The following is a 17,986-nucleotide window of genomic DNA, read 5'->3' as shown; positions in this document are numbered from 1 at the left end:
ATTTAAATATATATATATAAATTCCAACAGAAGAAACTTTAAAAGACTTGAACACCACCATCCGCAAAACGACACCTCCATAATTGTGAAAAAAAGCAGCATAAACATTACATTAAACGGACCCAAAGTCTGGAGAGTCCACTGCGCACAACTTATTTTAGTTGGGAGTTGGTAGAGTATGCTTGTGTTGACCGTTGACACGCGTTATTGGTGGTAGTCAACATGCATGTGAAGACCAACCAAAAATGTTCGTGGATTTTAGGTTGGTACAAGTCTAACGATTGTTTTTACCTAAAAAAAAAAAGAAGAAAAAAAAAGAAGAGAGAAGTCTAACGATTGTTTTTGTTGTTCACATATAGTTGGTCAAATATTTTTGGTAGATAGATAAAACTCATAATCATGGGCTGCTTTTGGTGTTTTTGGTAACAAATATTCGCACCTCCAAATTTTAATTAAGTATTTTTATTCTGAAAGTAAATAAATAAAAATATAAAAAATTGAATAGAACCCTCCTACTATCTTCTTGTGTAAGTAAAACTTTTATATATTTTAAAAATAATATGAACTTGTAAAAAAAGAAATTACACGTGAGAGAGAAATATTGTACTCTATATAACTTCTCGCATCATTGGTGTTAAAATTTCATATTACATAAATATTGTGTATATCTTCTTGCCTTGTAAAATAAATAAATAAATATTGTGTATATAATTCTCTATAACATAACTTTTGTGCATATAATTTCTTGTAACCAGTTTTTGGACTTTTTTTTTTTTCCTCAATACAATTGAACCAAACTGTTTCCTTAAAGGTTTTTTTGAACAAAAAAAGTTTTAAAAAGGAAAAATATAGCCGTTTGTATAAGATGAAAAATATAGATGAATGTAATGATGATGAGATGAATAAATGATTGTTTATATAAAATATAGCGGTTATAAATATATCTGTTAGAAAAAAGTTACAATTTTTTTTTTATTTTTTATAAATTTAAAAATATTAATATTTTTTTGAAGAGCTAAAATGCACTATTAAAATACATGCAATAGCTAAAATTTAGAGACTCCAAAATGACGTAACTGTTAAAAATATTGACATGACTTTTGAAAAATTATGACGTAACAAATGGGAAGAACTAAATTTTAGAGATTTTATTAGAGTTGCTCTAACTAAGGATATAAGGAGAGTCTTTAACGTGACAAAATTTATCATTTCATTAATTAAAATAAATTTTTGAGATATTTGAAAAGTAAAATAATTTTTTTTTTTTTATAAATTTTTCAAAATAAAATAAAATAGAATAAAATACTAACAAAACAAGGTGACTCTTGTCATAAATGAATAATTAGCCTACTCTTTCTAATTTGGTCACACACACATCCTCACTATCATAATGCCACTATCATTTTCAATTTTGACAACCAATCAGGTTAATGGCAGTTACGACCTACGCAGCAGATATAACATGCGCATCGCCTTATTTGACCGCCCATTTGTGAGCGTTGGGTATTTCGGTCATTTTATCCATGTAAATAATTGACTTGGTTTAAAAAAAAAAATATCAAAATACTAAATTACCCCTCAAACAGTAATGCTATCCTTAATAGCCATTTCGCGCGTACATCATACCATTCAATCCCTGACTGACACGCAAGCATTTATAGTGCCCTTTTCGAAGAAGATGTTGAAATCGCAAAGTCAAAACAACATTGAAATTGTCTCCAAAGTCCTACTCGTCTGTGAGGCCTTCCATTCACCAGGGTTAGGTAGAAGCAGACGAATTTGCAGTTTAACTTGCAGGTCTGATTACTTTACTTGTTCACAATACATACATGTGTGTGTATATAATATGTAGAGAGAGAAAGTTGATTTGAACAGCTTAAATTCATGTTATTGGGAGCTAAAATTTAGGGAGAGAGAGAGAGATGGGGGAAAATGGAATCCAAGCGACTTCGGAGAAGAGAGATTCAAAGATTGTGATGCAGAAATCATCCGTCGATGAGTTTTCACATCTGGCTTTGGACATTGGAGGTGAAATCAAATTTCTATCTATTTTGTTTTTGTGAATCTTCATTGTGTAATATATATGTATATAGATTTCTCATATTGGACTTTGATTCTCATTCTTTGAATTTTCTTTTGATTATTCGTCTCTTTTCCACAATACTTTTACCTGAATTTTGTGCTTAACCAACGCAACACGACTTCGTTTAGCCTTGTTCCCTCCTACTTCACTTCCTTCTGAGCTGTTTCGAGTTGGGTTTGGCACAGACTGATTTTGTTTTTTTTTTTTTGAACACTTACTGTTTCTTGCAAGGTTGGGGTATCACAAGTCAACTCAGAACTCCATGGCCATGCATTTAATTTTTAGGCTATGTGATACAAAATTTGACATTTAGCTAAATATGGAAAGTTTCTGAACCTAATTGATTGGACCTTGCTTTGCTCTAAATATTCATTAATTGGGAAATTGCAGTATGTGGTTGATTTCAGGTAGTGATCATACTAAGCAAAATGAACCAATTTTCACGGTGACACATACCCTGTTTTACTTTACTGATTTACTTTTCATAATCATAGTTTAAATGAAACCCCATTTCTTCCTCATCGATTATTTTTGCCATTCTACCAAGCTTTTGCAATTTGGAAGTGAGACTGCCAGTGATGTCGTTTTGCTCCTGTTACCATGAATCCTACAATATTATGCCTTTAAGAGGTGTATTTTTATAAGCACATATTTTAATCAATTTATTTCTCAATTTTGCATTAGTAAAAATATTGTTGTGAAAAACTTATGCTTTTGAGGAATGTTTAGTTTGACCTTTCTGTGATCTTGCTAGTGTTTTCTTTAGATTTGACTACATTGGGGTAACTTGGTTTTGTTGGCAGGTTCTCTCATCAAGTTGGTGTATTTGTCAAGTAATAATAATTGTGCAGCTGATGATGAGGAGGGGAAGAGTCCTCCAAAGGAAGATTTGGGTGTCCCCAACGATGATATCAACTGTCCGGTCCTTGGTGGGAAACTCCATTTTGCAAAGTTTGAAACGACCAAGATCAATGACTGCTTAGAATTTATTTTATCCAAGCAACTTCATCGCCATGGTATGGTTCTTTCATATTATTATTCCAATTCCAATTGGAACTTTTTATGGAATCACTTAACAAACTTGAGATAAATTTGGAACCATATTCAAGGAAGAGTGATTTCTGACCCACACTATTGTATTTCAGTCTTTTTTGAGTGTGCTGGCAGGCTCAGCATAGCTATTTATTAATCCATTCAATTTAAGCATTGTTGGAAGTGAGTTGAGTAAATTTTCTAGCTGACGAGCTTAGGCAAGCCATTTATTGTTACTCTGGCTTTTGTGCCGATTGAACTTGAACTGAACTTTTGAGACTTGAGTAAAAGGTCAACCAGGTTCTTTAAGTTTTCTTCTTATGTGTTAGACTGACTCCAGCTTGTTTATTAGCTTTCTATAAGCTGGTCGATCTGCCGCCTAATTTACCATTTGGGTCTGTACCTGAACCTGAAACTCCCGTCTTTGCGGTAAAAATTAGTATCTACAGTAAATATTTATATCTTTGGAACTTCTATGGTTCTTGCAAACTCTTTTTCTTTTTGTCTTTTCGTTGGAGAAGGTTTTTGTCTAAAAGTTGATGACTACCTCAACTATCGTGGGCTTAATCAAGTCAACAAGTGAAGCATCTTGTAAAGCTTGGCTTGTCAAGCAATTGAATTTCAAACCAAAGGTTGTACTTAGCTCATTTAACAGTGGTAGTGTGCTTCAAAATCACTAGAGATAATTTGTAAAAGACAAGAGTACAGCATGTCTCCATGAGAAGTATAAAGTAAAGTATGTGTCAGAGGTTGCGAGTGCGATATTTCCTAGAATTTCTATTTTCTGAACTTCTATAAATTGATCTTCCCTTAGTTTTTAAAGAGAGCAACCATACTGTCTATAACAGTTTCCTTGTGAATATGATTAAGAGTTGGAACACTGAATTTTACACAAAATTATCTTTCAATTAATTGGGAATTGATTTTGTGAAAAGGTACTATGGTACGCTATATTTGGTAATTGCAAAAAGTGCAAAGGTTGAAAATGATATGTATTCCAAGTGGGCCATCAAAGTTCATTTTAGTGGTCAATGCTAATTAAAGATCATTTCTTTTTTAGCAAAATACAAAAATAAATTTAAAAGTAAAAATTATTAGTTGCTCCCAAGTAGGCTGGTAGGATTTATTCTTTTGAGGTCTATACTTATTTGAGCTATTTCTTCCTTGAAGTTGCTTTCATGTTTGTTGTCGATTTTGTTAATGTTGGTGTCTTGGTTCTACTTCTGATTTTCTTATGGCTAAAGATGAATTCAGGTAATTGGCATCAGGAGGCTGTTTTTAATGACAAGAACATTATAAAGGTAAAGTTTGTTTTTATGATTTTGAAGAGTTTCAATTACTATTTGTTTTATTCTATGATTCCAAGCTTGCCATTCTTGCCATCATATGATACTGAAAATTACATAATAACAAAGGCAATGACCAGAATGTAGTAATTGACAAGACAAGAAAGTATCAGTATTCCGTTCGACAATTGAGTAGGGGCTTTCCTACTGAAATCGAAAAATTTTACTGGAATAATTTATTTATGAGTCACATTTTAATATATTAGCCTATTAGGTAGCAAGAATATTGACCTTTTAACTCAAAGATCATGCTTTGTTTTGAACTGCTAACTGATTCAACATTTTTGCAAATTTCAACCTTCTGTCAATGCTCATCGTAAAAAGCCTTTCACCTTTTAGCTTTGATCCATTCTATTCTCAAGTTATTTTATACCCTAAATTTACATATTCAAATTTAAAATTTGAACTTTGAAATATATAGTTTCCAATGGCTGAGCTCTTTACTTCCTGGCTATTCTTATAATTTTGAGCTGCCATAAGCATTTTCACAGTGAGTGTCAGAAAATATGCTAGTCTTTGGGGCATTTGGATGTCTAAAAGTTGAATTGCCCCATTATGGAATTTTATTTTTATTTTTATTTTTTTTCAGCACCACTTTATATTTAAAATGGAGATGGTCATAAAATTTCATTACCATTAATTTGTGATGGTCGTTCCAATTTCTCCAGTGACCTGTTCAAATTGATGGATGTGTCCTTTGAAACTAGTATAAAATTCAATTTCATCGGATTACTAAGCACACCCATATTCTATAATTATACGAGTAATTCATTCTTTTGCAATAAGACATCTATGTTTATGATACATAATTCGAAACGTACTAATTGCTTAAAATCTTTGTGAAGGCCACAGGTGGTGGGGCTTACAAGTTCGCAGACCTATTTAAAGAGAAGCTTGGTGTTAATCTTGACAAAGTAGATGAAATGAATTGTCTTGTGGCTGGATCAAACTTTCTGCTCAAGGTGAGATCCTAATATTGCACATGTTTTGGTATATACAATTATTGTTTTTAATGCTATCTTGGGTCGATTATCTAAAAGGAAATACAATTATTGTTTTTAATGCTATCTTGGGTCGATTATCTATAAGGAAACTTAGGAAAGAGAGATTGATGAGGATGTTGCCATAGAATTAGAGTAGGATGGATGGAATGTTGAAGGAAAAGTTTTAACACAATTATGAGGCCAGTTATGCATTAACTATTTTTTTTTTCCTGAATTATTTCATTAATATTATGGTGCAGAACGTTGGACAATTAAAAGCAATGTGTTTGAAACACAATTATAGCAGAAATAATGATCTTGTGATAGATGAGTAGCAATAGAATGAAAAATAGACTGAGAAATGAATGCAGCACTCAGCATCTAGAGGGGGCAGTGGCTCCAGTTATGGAGCAGTAACCACTCAGCATGCTTACTGAATAAGTGAATATGTGTAAGGGTCCTATCTTTGAAAGGACTGGTATTCATGCAGACCACTAAACATGATTGGCTACTAAATCCAAATTATGGAGCTGCGACATCAGATGGGTAGAAGGTTATGGGATATTTTAAATAGAAGAATTCTATTATGATGTGCTGTATATTCTCTACTTACATGGTTAGTGCTTGTTCCTAGTATAGCTTCATAATTGATGTTAAAAATTACCTTCACTCTTTTATACATTAAATGCATTGCTTGTTGCAAGTGTGCTGCTACTTTTTTCTTCTTTGTTTTCTGTCAGTGTCAATTGTCATTCTTTCTGTTTGTTGTATAGGCAGTCCACCCTGAAGCTTTTTCATATATGGATGGGAAGGAGGAAGATGTGCAGATTGACCACAACGATTTGTACCCCTATCTCCTTGTAAATATCGGGTCTGGAGTTAGCATGATAAAGGTTATTCTCAACATATATCTTATTCCAATTACTGATTGTATTTTATTCATCTAAGCCTTTTTGAATTTTATAATTTATTGTCAGCTGTCCTTATATAGGTAGACGGAAATGGAAAGTTTGAGCGAGTTAGTGGAACAAGTGTGGGTGGAGGCACTTTTTGGGGTTTGGGAAGGCTCTTAACCAAGTGCAAGAGGTTATTATGATCGTTTTCCTACTTTGGTGTCTTGTTAATCTGCTCATTTGAATTGCCTTTTAATATAAATTTACTTCCTTTTCAGTTTTGATGAGTTGCTGGAGTTGAGTCATTGTGGTAATAACAGAGTGATAGACATGCTTGTTGGAGACATCTATGGGGGAATGGACTATTCAAAGGTACTTTATCTTTCAATACAATTTATTGCAATGTTGTTTACCGTGGAAACAAGTGAACTATAAGGTGCAATATAACTCATTATGCAATATATATCTAGGGGGGGAAGCAGCCAATATCTGCAGAGTGTGAGTTGGGTCCAGAATTTAAGGGAGCCTTAAAATTAAAATAATTGGTAATATGGTGTCAAGTGGCTATCTGATTTAATTGAGTGGTCTTAGGCCATTATTTTTATTTAGATTTTCAGATCCCAAACTTAGGAGCCATTTCCTTCCAAAAGAGGAGCTACGATTTATGGACGTAGTTTTGGAGATCTTTTTGTTCTTAATCATATATATATTTTTTCCACTTTTAGAGGAAATATCTTCCTCTCTACCTCTTTTCCCCTCATTTTATACTAAAATTTTGTTTCCCTGAGAAAAATAGGGTTGATTTCTGGCTAACATCTATATGAATGAATAGTCATGATCTAGTGTAGTACCCCATTAAATGAGGATGTTGCAAAGGATAAACTGAATAAAAATCTAACCTTTGGCATTATTTGCCCAAAGTGAATGTTCTCAGGATCCGAAATCGTGTTCTCACGCTTGACGCCTTGAGCATTTTTTACTTGTGCATAAAGCATCCAAGCGATGACCCCTATATGAATGAATAGTGAAGGAAATTAATTTTCTGAATTCCCAAAATGATGATTACGTTTTATAGACTTCATGCAACGGATTTCTAACCCACTGGTGCCCAACAATCTTCTTTTTTTCATTTTTTTTTTTTTTTTTTTTTTCCGGAAAGAAAGGAAGTGTGGTGAGTGGGAATCATACCCAGGCACCTCTCATGTAATGGGAGCATAGCCCAGTTGATAAATTTATACTAAATTTTAGAATGCATGCTTGCCTAAAACTGATAAAAGATGCAAGAATGCATGCAAAAACTGATAAATTTTTTTTTTTTTTTTTTTTTTTTTTCGGAAAGAAAGGAAGTGTGGTGAGTGGGAATCATACCCAGGCACCTCTCATGTAATGGGAGCATAGTCCAGTTGATAAATTTATACTAAATTTTAGAATGCATGCTTGCCTAAAACTGATAAAAGATGCAAGAAGGCATAGAGATACATTTGTACTAACCTTTTCACAATTTTTTTTTTTTTTTTTTTGATAAGTAATACTAAATTTTTCACATTGCACCTCCACTCTACTTAATTATAGTTATTTGTTATTTATTTAATCTAAATAGAACTTGTCATTTTTTTTCCCAAAACACAACAAACATAAAATTTTAATTATATTAACCATAAGTAATTATACATATGCATATTATATAATATATATGTTATGATTCATAATTCTTTTGTGCTTTTGACTTGTATTATATATATATATTTTTCATTTTCTCTTATCACATATTACATATGGAATGAATATTATTTATTTCATGCATAAATCTATTATTTTCATTAATTTAGTAAAAAATAATTAATAAGCCTTTTTTGTAAGGATAGCCTTAGAATATATAAATAAGTCAATACTTGTGTTACATTGTTTAAATAAATTTCTGTAACGACCGAACCCGTAGGTCCGAACCGTTAGCCGAGTCCTTAACCAAACCCGAGGCCAACTAGGGACAACACCATTCTTTCCTACGTCAATACATATTATACGTGTCATTCCGGGTTTATAAAAAAAAAAAAAAAAAGTAATAATAAATAAATAATTAAATAATAATAATAATAATAATAATAAAATGAGATTATAACTACAAAGTATGTCAAAACGGTCTACGAACTCATCGAACCCTGTGGAGGAGCGTTGTCCGCCACTTGCCATCCGTGTCCTGAAAAATATTAAATATAAGGGGTGAACAAATTGCTCAGTGGGTGGTGCCTAAGACACAGCTCTTGTGACCCCGTGAATCAAAACAATAAATAGAAATAGGAAGCGGGCTCATACTGTGCCGGGAGGGAACATAACATTAATTCCAATTCCAAAATAATAACGCTGTGCCATGAATGTATGCCATGCATGTCACTCCCCATTTTCAGAAAAACATCCATCACTTCACAAATTGTTAATATAACCCGCCCTTTGGTGACTCCGCAGCAACACGAGAGAAGGATTGGCTATTGTCCCTGACCTTTGGTACCTCCGCAGCGTCATTTAGGGCTCAGATAGCTCAACCATGCTAGGGTAGTATGTTTAGTTCCCTCTAGGCTATATTAACACACCGGCCCTTTGGTGACTCCGCGGCGACCGGGTTTTCTCAAAAACACTTTAATCAAATCATTTCCCCAAAAATTTCTTTTCCATTTGTTTCAAGTCATTTTACCCTTTTTCCATGCCCAATGCTATGAATGCATGTCACATGCTTATCATTACTATGAAAATAAATAAATTTCCACTGCACAATTTAACATGCTTCTACATAGCAATTTCTAGCAAGGTCTTAAACATCATGGCATGGAAATTTACACTCATGCGTTTCATACAATTTAATTAATACACATAATCATAGATTTCATTTACAACAATAAAATTATTTTCAAGGCAATCAATTCAAATTAAGTATGTTAATTTGCACAACATCAACTACACATAAAATCATATACTTCATATACACAATTAAATCACTTTAGAGTAAAATCAACACAAATTAGCATGCTAGGACACTAATTAAATAAAATTAACTCACAAAGGTGCAAAATTTTGTGGATTAGAGACCCCTACCTTGAAAAGACTCATCAAACTTCAAGCTTCGGGCCTCCTCAGCTCCTCTCTATCCTCAACTCTTGGTCATCTATCTGCAAACTCACTCTGTATCACTCTTTCCGTCTCAGCTCTCTTTCTCTGTGTACTCTCGGTTCTCACACTGCCATCTCTCTAATTTTCTTTTATTTTTTTTTATTTTTTTATTTTTTTATTTTTTATCACCATCTGACACAATATATGTATATATATATATATATTATAGATACAATAGCACAAAACCAATAAAATCTTTAAAAATCTTCATACATATCATCACCAACCACATAGTAGCCCACGTGCACAAATCAAGACCAAAAGAGTTTTGGTCAAACAAAACTCATAGTGGGACCCGCGCCAAAAAGCCATCATTAAAAAAAATCAAAATTTCTTTCTCACACAAATTTCGGCAACCAGCCTATCCAACCTTTAAATGATATATATATATATATATATATATATATATATATATACAAGTGTAAAAACCAAATCAACCCAAATCTCTCTTTTCTCGGATTCTGCTCCACCAACAAATATGCAACAAAATTATAAAACTGAAGTCTCTAATTAAGATCACTAAAAATCGTAAAATAAATTAAATTAAAATTCTAAAAAACATTCGGGTTATCACAATCTCCACCACTTAAAAAGAATTTCGTCCTTGAAATTCAGATCCAATAGTCTGTATACCTGAAAACACCAATAACCACAAAACCAAATCTATAAATCTTTACCCCAGACGATGTGAAATACAGTGATATGTAGGACGTTGTGGTAGCTGCTAGTGCTAGTCACCCGCTCACATACTCCGTAACCGTTGTGATAGTTAGTCGATGCGTCACCCGTCCACTAAAAAAAACAAACAATAACAAATCTGGGCTACCTGCCCAACCACACTAACCAACCATCCAGTAGTTGCCGGTGAACGCCATCCGCCCACACATACCCGGTTACGAGTGGTAACTGAGCAGTACTACACACTCGCCCACTCACACCCGTCTACATCATCATTACACTCACACTTCCGGCTGAGTACAGGCTAATAAAATCCTCAATTCATTCAAATACAAATACATCATTATAATCCCGTTATCATAAGAAAACTGTCCTCTTTTATACAAAATCAATTTCCTCAAATATGTACAAAATTCCCCAAATAAATAAAATAAATCCTCAATGCCAACTCTTCAGCCTAAGCCCGAATCTACGATCCCTGTCCATCTTCGGTACCTGAAACTGGAGGGTGGTGAGACAAGAAGTCCCAATAGGAAAAACCATAACAAGAATTTCGATAATTAATGATCGTACTGTAAACCCTTTATCGGACACATGGTTCACCTAACACACCTCGTCACCTGAGACAAACCATTTGAATCTACATTGTTACACCGACACGACACACAGTACCATGCTCTCGCTGTCCCTGACAAGTTTAAACAATCATTGATCTTTGACCATTGACCTGACATCGTGCTAAAGAGGGACTGATTCAAGAGAAATGGTTGGCTAGGCCATTCTCATCCTCGATCCGATCTCAGCACAGATGCCGTTCCTGTCCTTACGTCCAAACCTCAAACACAGTCTCACATAGTCCACAAAACAACCAAGAGATCCACTCACTATCCATCCGTCGTCCCACATAATCTCAATAACTATACAGTCACACACCGACTCTAAAAAATCTCAATAGCTCCTCAATCATGCAAATCGTAGCAAGTCAAAAATAACATAGCACCAAACGTCACAATTATCAACCATTACTAAAGATCTCTAATTTCCTCATAACATCCACACCAGGTAACTCATAACATTACTCGATTCAATTCTTACCTTGTTAAAACACACAATAAAACCATCTCATGCTTAAAACCTCAAGACACCGCTCGAATCAAATGTCTAGAAAAACACCCAAGTACATGACTTACATCACATCACCTAATCATCCTTAAACTTCCAGTTCACGACACACCCCTAGCCATCGCCGCTCGTACCAGGCACCGGAAACACACAATCCTTATTCAGCAACTCGTGCCTCACACACCACCGGTCAAGACCACTCTCAGAACAAGTACTACAAAAACCAAAGACTCCACCTCCCTCCGTGGAAGTGAGTCAACCCATTCAACCAAACCTTTATCGGTGAACTCTAACCGCATAAGAAACCACACGTAGGTCTGTCTATCTGCGGACACGCACAATTCCTAAATGGAGAACAAGGCTCACGATAAACGACATACTTGCCAGGACTAGAACAAACGGAAAGGGTAACAAACCCTACTCTCACAAAAGACTGACGACTCACATCTGAATGCACCTGACACCTTGTCACATGCTACTCACTTCGTCCAACTGTGGACACCCAATCTCATCTGAGATGAAATGAACTCCTTACACACAAGGAGGAGAACCAACTAGAAACACATACGAGACTACGAATATAATTCTAGGCGACCTTGCCACTGACGGACCGTCAAACACTAACACGGAACGTCACATATGCTACACCGAAATACTTATGCCAACCAAAACCATCCAGATAAGAGCACTAATGCTCACGATACTCGATCACTATAAATAATCAAAAACCTTTCGGACACCGTGTCCCATCCCATCTAGAAACCGTCACTCCCAAATGACAACCTCTAAGCCGTAAAATGACTCTTTACCACCCATTCCACCTTCACCCTTCAAAATGACACTACCTCGAACACCGTGCACATAAGACCTGTGACCTCAGTCACAACAGTCCACTGACTCTTTAAAAGAAAAAGGTGTTTATCCGGCAACATAACTCTCGCTGGTTCTAAAGACTAAGCCGTCCACAATCGCCTCAACTAGGCACAATCTCATTACCTACCGGATAACATACAACAACACTCACAATTTTAATCCATCCTTGGATTATACCTGAAACCATTATACTCATCAACGCTAAACATCATGCCATAACGCTTCTACTGTCACTCATTCAGAACAACGATTCAACCTATCACCCCACCAGACCATCAAGCCACAACTAAGCAATTATTCCTTAAACATCCTTAAAATAATACCATCATAACAAAAGAATAAGCATTACTCTCAATACTCCCCCACAACAACCACTTTTTATCATTTGAAAAGAACCTCTATACGGCAATGTCATGCCGACAAACCTTCAAAACAAAATGAGCACAAATCTCAAATGCTCAACAACCAATTGTCACCTTAATACCATCAACGATGCCCTCAATCATTAACGGTTAACCGACAACATCGAACCACTCTTTCTAAGCGATCTACGCATCCAAACAAGGAAATTTCATACCCTAAGTTCAACATTGTTACTTTTCCTCATTCTCGTTCCTTAAAACATTATTGGCCCCGACAAAAATCAAATAGGGCTACCAACTAATCTACAAGATCAACCTCGTCCCAATCACTCCAATCATTAGTCTATCTCTTCGAATCCTCAAGCACTATCTCTTGATACTCCAGATCTAATCTGAAATACAACCCTAATCCACAGCTTTCAAATTCTAGAACATAATTCATTTGATAACAAAATACTCACCGGCTATCACTTCATCCATAAATAACCAAGCACTCCAGTGACCTCATACTACCTACCTTGTCGTGTAACCCTGCCCTACACAGATAAAACTGACCACCATACTTCACTTCGAGACCTTCTAGACAGCTGCACCAACCCAAAACCCCGCTCATCAACTGAGCCATGCAACCGTCTCACTGAGAGTCGATTACCCGTAACACGCTCCTGTAACTATCCAAAATGAGAATCACTCCTCGACAAACTAACCTCTATAACAGACTCCTGCAAGACCATGAAATGATCTACATTCCGCAACTGGTCCTGAATCATCATAGACCTACAGAATCCAACAAGTTCCCACGACAATCAAACCAACACACTTCCTTAAGCCATTCCAAAATGCTCGAAATACATATTTACAGTCCATAGACTACATTCGTGATTCAAACAACCCCCGTCACACCTACCACGACCGGTTTGAAAAGAACCTCCACACCAAACCGTGACCTAAGTTGCAAACACTGACCTCCTAAGGTCATACCGACACCCTTACTCGTACATTTGACCCCCATGGTCACCAGAACCCATACACCAAAACATGAAACTCACACACAATAAGGGCACCTTGCCATGAAATATGAACTCGTTCTAAAGTCGTGCTCTAAGCACCACACAAAATGCAACTAAGAAGATCAGGATGACTACACGCCAAATAGCTCAATCCACGAGCTAGAAGACCACGCCCTTAGTTCGACAAGAACCAGCACCCAAACAACCCTGGAGCAACCGAGCTCCTCGCCTACTCAAGTCAAACTTACACAATCCTCAATGCCGTGACAAAGACCCCCACCGTACTAGCAACCATCCCGTACATGTGATCACACATACATAATAATCGTACTTCATACCATGATATAATCGTGTCCCATAATTTAAAAGTAAATAAACACCCCGTCTTTCATTTTAAAAAAATAATACTTGCATAACCATGCCTAAATATTCGTCACAATACCATACGAGACATACTTACACCTACCGTACTCACTATTTGCCACATTATCATTTAAAATAAAATTACACACACCGTGCTTACCACTTGTCGTTATCATACTTGTCGTACCTATCATCTCATCGCAATTAACATGCTTTCAATTACCTCACATAAATATACTGCATACATGGCTATGTAATAAAGATTTTAGCATTTAAACAAGTAGGCATGTGATCATATAAACAAGTAAGCAATTAAGCATACTTCTCAAATAATTAAACATTTTAACACATAAACTCGTAAACTATGCAATCACATTCCACACAAGCCGAGGTAGGCCTCTACCCGTCGTCCTACTGGTTTTCGAACCATTGCTCTGATACCATCTTGTAACGACCCGAACCCTTAGTTCCGAACCATTAGCCGGGTCCTTAACCGAACTCGAGGCCAACTAGGGACAACCCCATTCTTTCCTATGTCAATACATATTATACGTGTCATTCTGGGTTTATAAAAAAAAAAAAAGTAATAATAAATAAATAAATAAATAATAATAATAATAAAATGAGATTATAATTACAAAGTATGTCAAAACGGTCTACGAACCCTGTGGAGGAGCGTCGTCCGCCACTTGCCATCCATGTCCTGAAAAATATTAAATATAAGGGGTGAGCAAATTGTTCAGTAGGTGGTGCCTAAGACACACCTTTGGGGACCCCGTGAATCAAAACAATAAATAGAAATAGGAAGCGGGGTCATACAATAAATAGAAATAGTACCAAGTCGACATGTATTAATTATCTATTGTGTATAATGAGTTATAGCAGGTTATTTATGTGATTGTAGTAGCTGTTTAGTAAATTCGAGATGGTTCATGTTGTTACCAAAAGATCATGTCTTGTAGTATTTTTGCATCGCAGCATGATACTGGAAGCAATGTGTTTGATGAGACTTGGATATGTCAGCTGTTTAGCTTAGGTTACAGATATCTAAATTTTGACACCTAATTGAAAGATCTGATATGGACCTAATGCATGTAACACAACATATTCAGTAAATGCTAAAAAACTGCTTTATACATCATATTCTATTTACATCTACGGCCAAAAACTTTCACTATTATGTTGAAAGTGTAAGTTGTCTTGAGTCGTATATGTGCCAGTTGAAGAACAGATCTTGAAGTGTATTACAAGAATTTTTGTGGATGTTTTAGTTCAGTATTTGTACTTCAGTTGTGCTGAAGTGTCCATGTAACTTAAGTCCCAATTAATTGTGGTTGATGAGAACTTACTGGTTTCCATGTTCATTTTACATCTTATAATGATTAATTGCAAACTATTTTTCCAATGATAACAGATTGGCCTCACATCAACAACAATTGCTTGTAGCTTTGGCAAGGCAATTTCTGAGAATAAAGAACTTGAAGACTACAGACCTGAAGATATCTCCCGATCGCTCCTAAGAATGATTTCAAATAATATTGGGCAGGTAATGTACAATGAGACTACTTTCTCTCAAGCAATGAATTATATTTTGAGCAGCAGCTCTTCTCACGCTAGAAAATGGTCTGATGAAATTTATGTGTCAGCATATATGAGACGCACATATAATGCTACGTATATTTGTATGAATTATATTTTTATGTAGTTACAGGAACTATTATAAGCTGCATAATGGGTAGCATGAGTTCTTGAAAGCTCCTTATAATCTACATATGCAAGAAAAGATAATCCTACAATTAAAAAGCAAGAAAAGATAATCCTACAATTAAAAAGACTAGTGGCATTTGGCCCTTTGCATTTGAACCAACAAATTGGGATATCTCAATTCCCTTGCACATTGTGAAGTCATTCTATCGTTTCCCTTTATATACTTTCTACGTGACAATTCCTTTTCTTCTTTTGCAACATTTTGTTCATATTCTATTTTGATTTATTACTTGATCTCTCATCAGTAAACTTAACATTTGAATTCTCTAAGTTCATTTTCTTATATTTACCGAAAAGTGACATTATATAATTCAGTGTTAATAAAGGAAAGAGGAACACATCTGTCACAGTAATCTTCACCTATCTAGTCATTGTGCAAAGAACTTGATGAGCAAATATGTGGAATTTCATTGTCATAATTTTTTCATTCAAAATGCACTTATTGAAACTTATTATCACGGGATCTCCTCTTGTTGTCTTATCTCAAAAATAAAAAATCAATTTCTTAATAATCTTCCAGGTTTATTTTTTTAATACCATAGAGTTTCTGATATTTTTGTTCCGGTAAATAGAGTTTCTGATATTGGTTTACTTATTATTCATTCCCCAGATTTCTTATTTGAATGCGCTCCGTTTTGGACTCAAGCGGATATTTTTTGGAGGATTTTTCATTCGGGGTCATGCTTATACAATGGACACAATTGCTGTTGCAGTTAATTTCTGGTAACTACGGGGAGCTTATTCTATATTTTGATACTTGGTCTTGTAGTAACTGTAAATTATTTTTCCTTGCTCTTTATAAAAATGTGAAATCTAAGCTGGCACTCTAGCATTTTAAGGCACAAGTGCATCCTTAGTAAAAATTGCTGCCAAATATTTAAGATCATATTAAATCTTAAAATTTCTGAATACATTATGCGTGCAGACAAAATAGATTTTTGAATTTCCTTTTTAATGAAATAAAATGCCATTGTGCTCTTCCTGATCCTTCTTCCTTACTTGCTCCACATTTTCTGACCCTGGTCGTCGTCAGGAACACTTTTGCATTGCTTCTCTTTCTTTTACTTTTCCCATGTCCATTTTTCTCACACGGACTTCAATTGAACGAATATATTCCTGCTTCTCAGGTCAAAAGGCGAGGCAAAGGCAATGTTCTTGCGGCATGAAGGGTTTCTTGGAGCATTAGGTGCGTTCGTGAGCTATGAAAATCACGGTCTTGATGACTTGAAGGCCAATTAGTTAGCGGAATGAAAACAGCATTATACTTCAGACGTGGGAGATAAGATTCGCAGCCACACTACCTGGGAATTTGAATGAAAATAAAACCATAGCGTTGCTCAATGACATGGAATGTTTCCATAACATCTGTCTGATAATCTATCCCTGTTCCTAGATTTGTTCTATGGGATTAACCCATAAGCATTGATAACACCTACTTGACCACAAAACACATCGAATACAAATTATTAGAATTATTTATACTATTGCATAAAACAAGAACACCTTCCCAGTGTTCCCACTTTACTGGAGCAGTGTTGTGCTTTTCCCCTTCGCTCTTTTTCTCTCTCTTTTTATTTTTTTATGAGGATAGCTTTTCAAGATGAAGCATTGTAACTTATTTCTTGTTCTTTTTATACGAGGATATGAATATGATGGGAATTCAATAATATCATGCAAGTCTACAAACATTTCTTTTGTCTATCTTTCATTTTCTAATTTTATTCTTTTTTCTTTAGTTACTTGATGCTTTTGTACAGAAGAGGTGAGAATACTGTGAACAGGTATATATATAATCATTTGTACGATGTATAGGACAGATGTCACGGATCCTCTGCTGTCGTGCAGTATAGTTTAGGGGGACGGCTAAGATCAAGGTGTGGATGATCTTAGCTGTCCACAGAACGGTGCTGTTACAACAGTGGATCCAGCTTCATAGGACAAAACTGCACCTAACATAAGAATTAAGCCTCCTCTCTGAAGGTAAAACCTCTGAAAAATTGTGAGAACGTGTCAAAATTACATTTCAAATTAATTGAAAGATTCAGAGCTCACTCGTCGTGAGGTGAGATGAGACGAGCCGAGCTGACTCGACTGAGCTTTCTAATCTCATTCAGTCAAAAATGTGCTCGAGCTCAGCTCGTTTTCTTAGTAAAATCAAACTTTAATTGAGTTGACCACGAGCTATTCAAGCTGGAGTATCGTTTTATTGGGCTAGTGTAATGGACTGTTCTGAACTATGTAATCATTAGCTTGTGGGAGAAACATTGCAATGGTGGAAAACAAATGCTGAATCACAACCAAGTTCTCGTTTT

The 17,986-nt window shown here is 35.3% G+C and overlaps 1 protein-coding gene across 1 annotated transcript; it reads left to right on the top strand.

Annotated features, from left to right (window-relative positions):
- Window positions 1-1,718: 1,718 nt before the first annotated feature.
- On the top strand, window positions 1,719-17,362 carry LOC132303063 (pantothenate kinase 2). Its single transcript, XM_059800134.1, has 10 exons — window positions 1,719-2,028; window positions 2,887-3,099; window positions 4,370-4,416; window positions 5,307-5,423; window positions 6,218-6,337; window positions 6,436-6,530; window positions 6,616-6,709; window positions 15,322-15,453; window positions 16,285-16,397; window positions 16,802-17,362. Exons 1-10 carry the CDS (start codon window positions 1,923-1,925, stop codon window positions 16,911-16,913), a joined length of 1,149 nt encoding a protein of 382 aa, XP_059656117.1. The 5' UTR covers window positions 1,719-1,922; the 3' UTR covers window positions 16,914-17,362.
- Window positions 17,363-17,986: the final 624 nt, after the last annotated feature.

The sequence above is a fragment of the Cornus florida genome, unplaced genomic scaffold (assembly GCF_030987335.1).
Source record: "Cornus florida cultivar Cherokee Brave unplaced genomic scaffold, ASM3098733v1 CherokeeBrave_3.0.0_Hap2_Chr04, whole genome shotgun sequence".
Lineage (NCBI taxonomy): Eukaryota > Viridiplantae > Streptophyta > Magnoliopsida > Cornales > Cornaceae > Cornus > Cornus florida.
Note: the sequence above shows the minus strand (reverse complement) of the source record. Positions and strands in the feature narration are given on the sequence as shown.

Bases quoted from the DNA above. Each gene is read 5' to 3' on its own strand.
- LOC132303063 (XM_059800134.1), top strand. From the start codon at position 1,923: ATGGGGGAAAATGGAATCCAAGCGACTTCGGAGAAGAGAGATTCAAAG. The intron at 5,424-6,217 runs GTGAGATCCTAA...TTTGTTGTATAG, and splicing joins GATCAAACTTTCTGCTCAAG to GCAGTCCACCCTGAAGCTTT. The intron at 6,338-6,435 runs GTTATTCTCAAC...GTCCTTATATAG, and splicing joins CTGGAGTTAGCATGATAAAG to GTAGACGGAAATGGAAAGTT.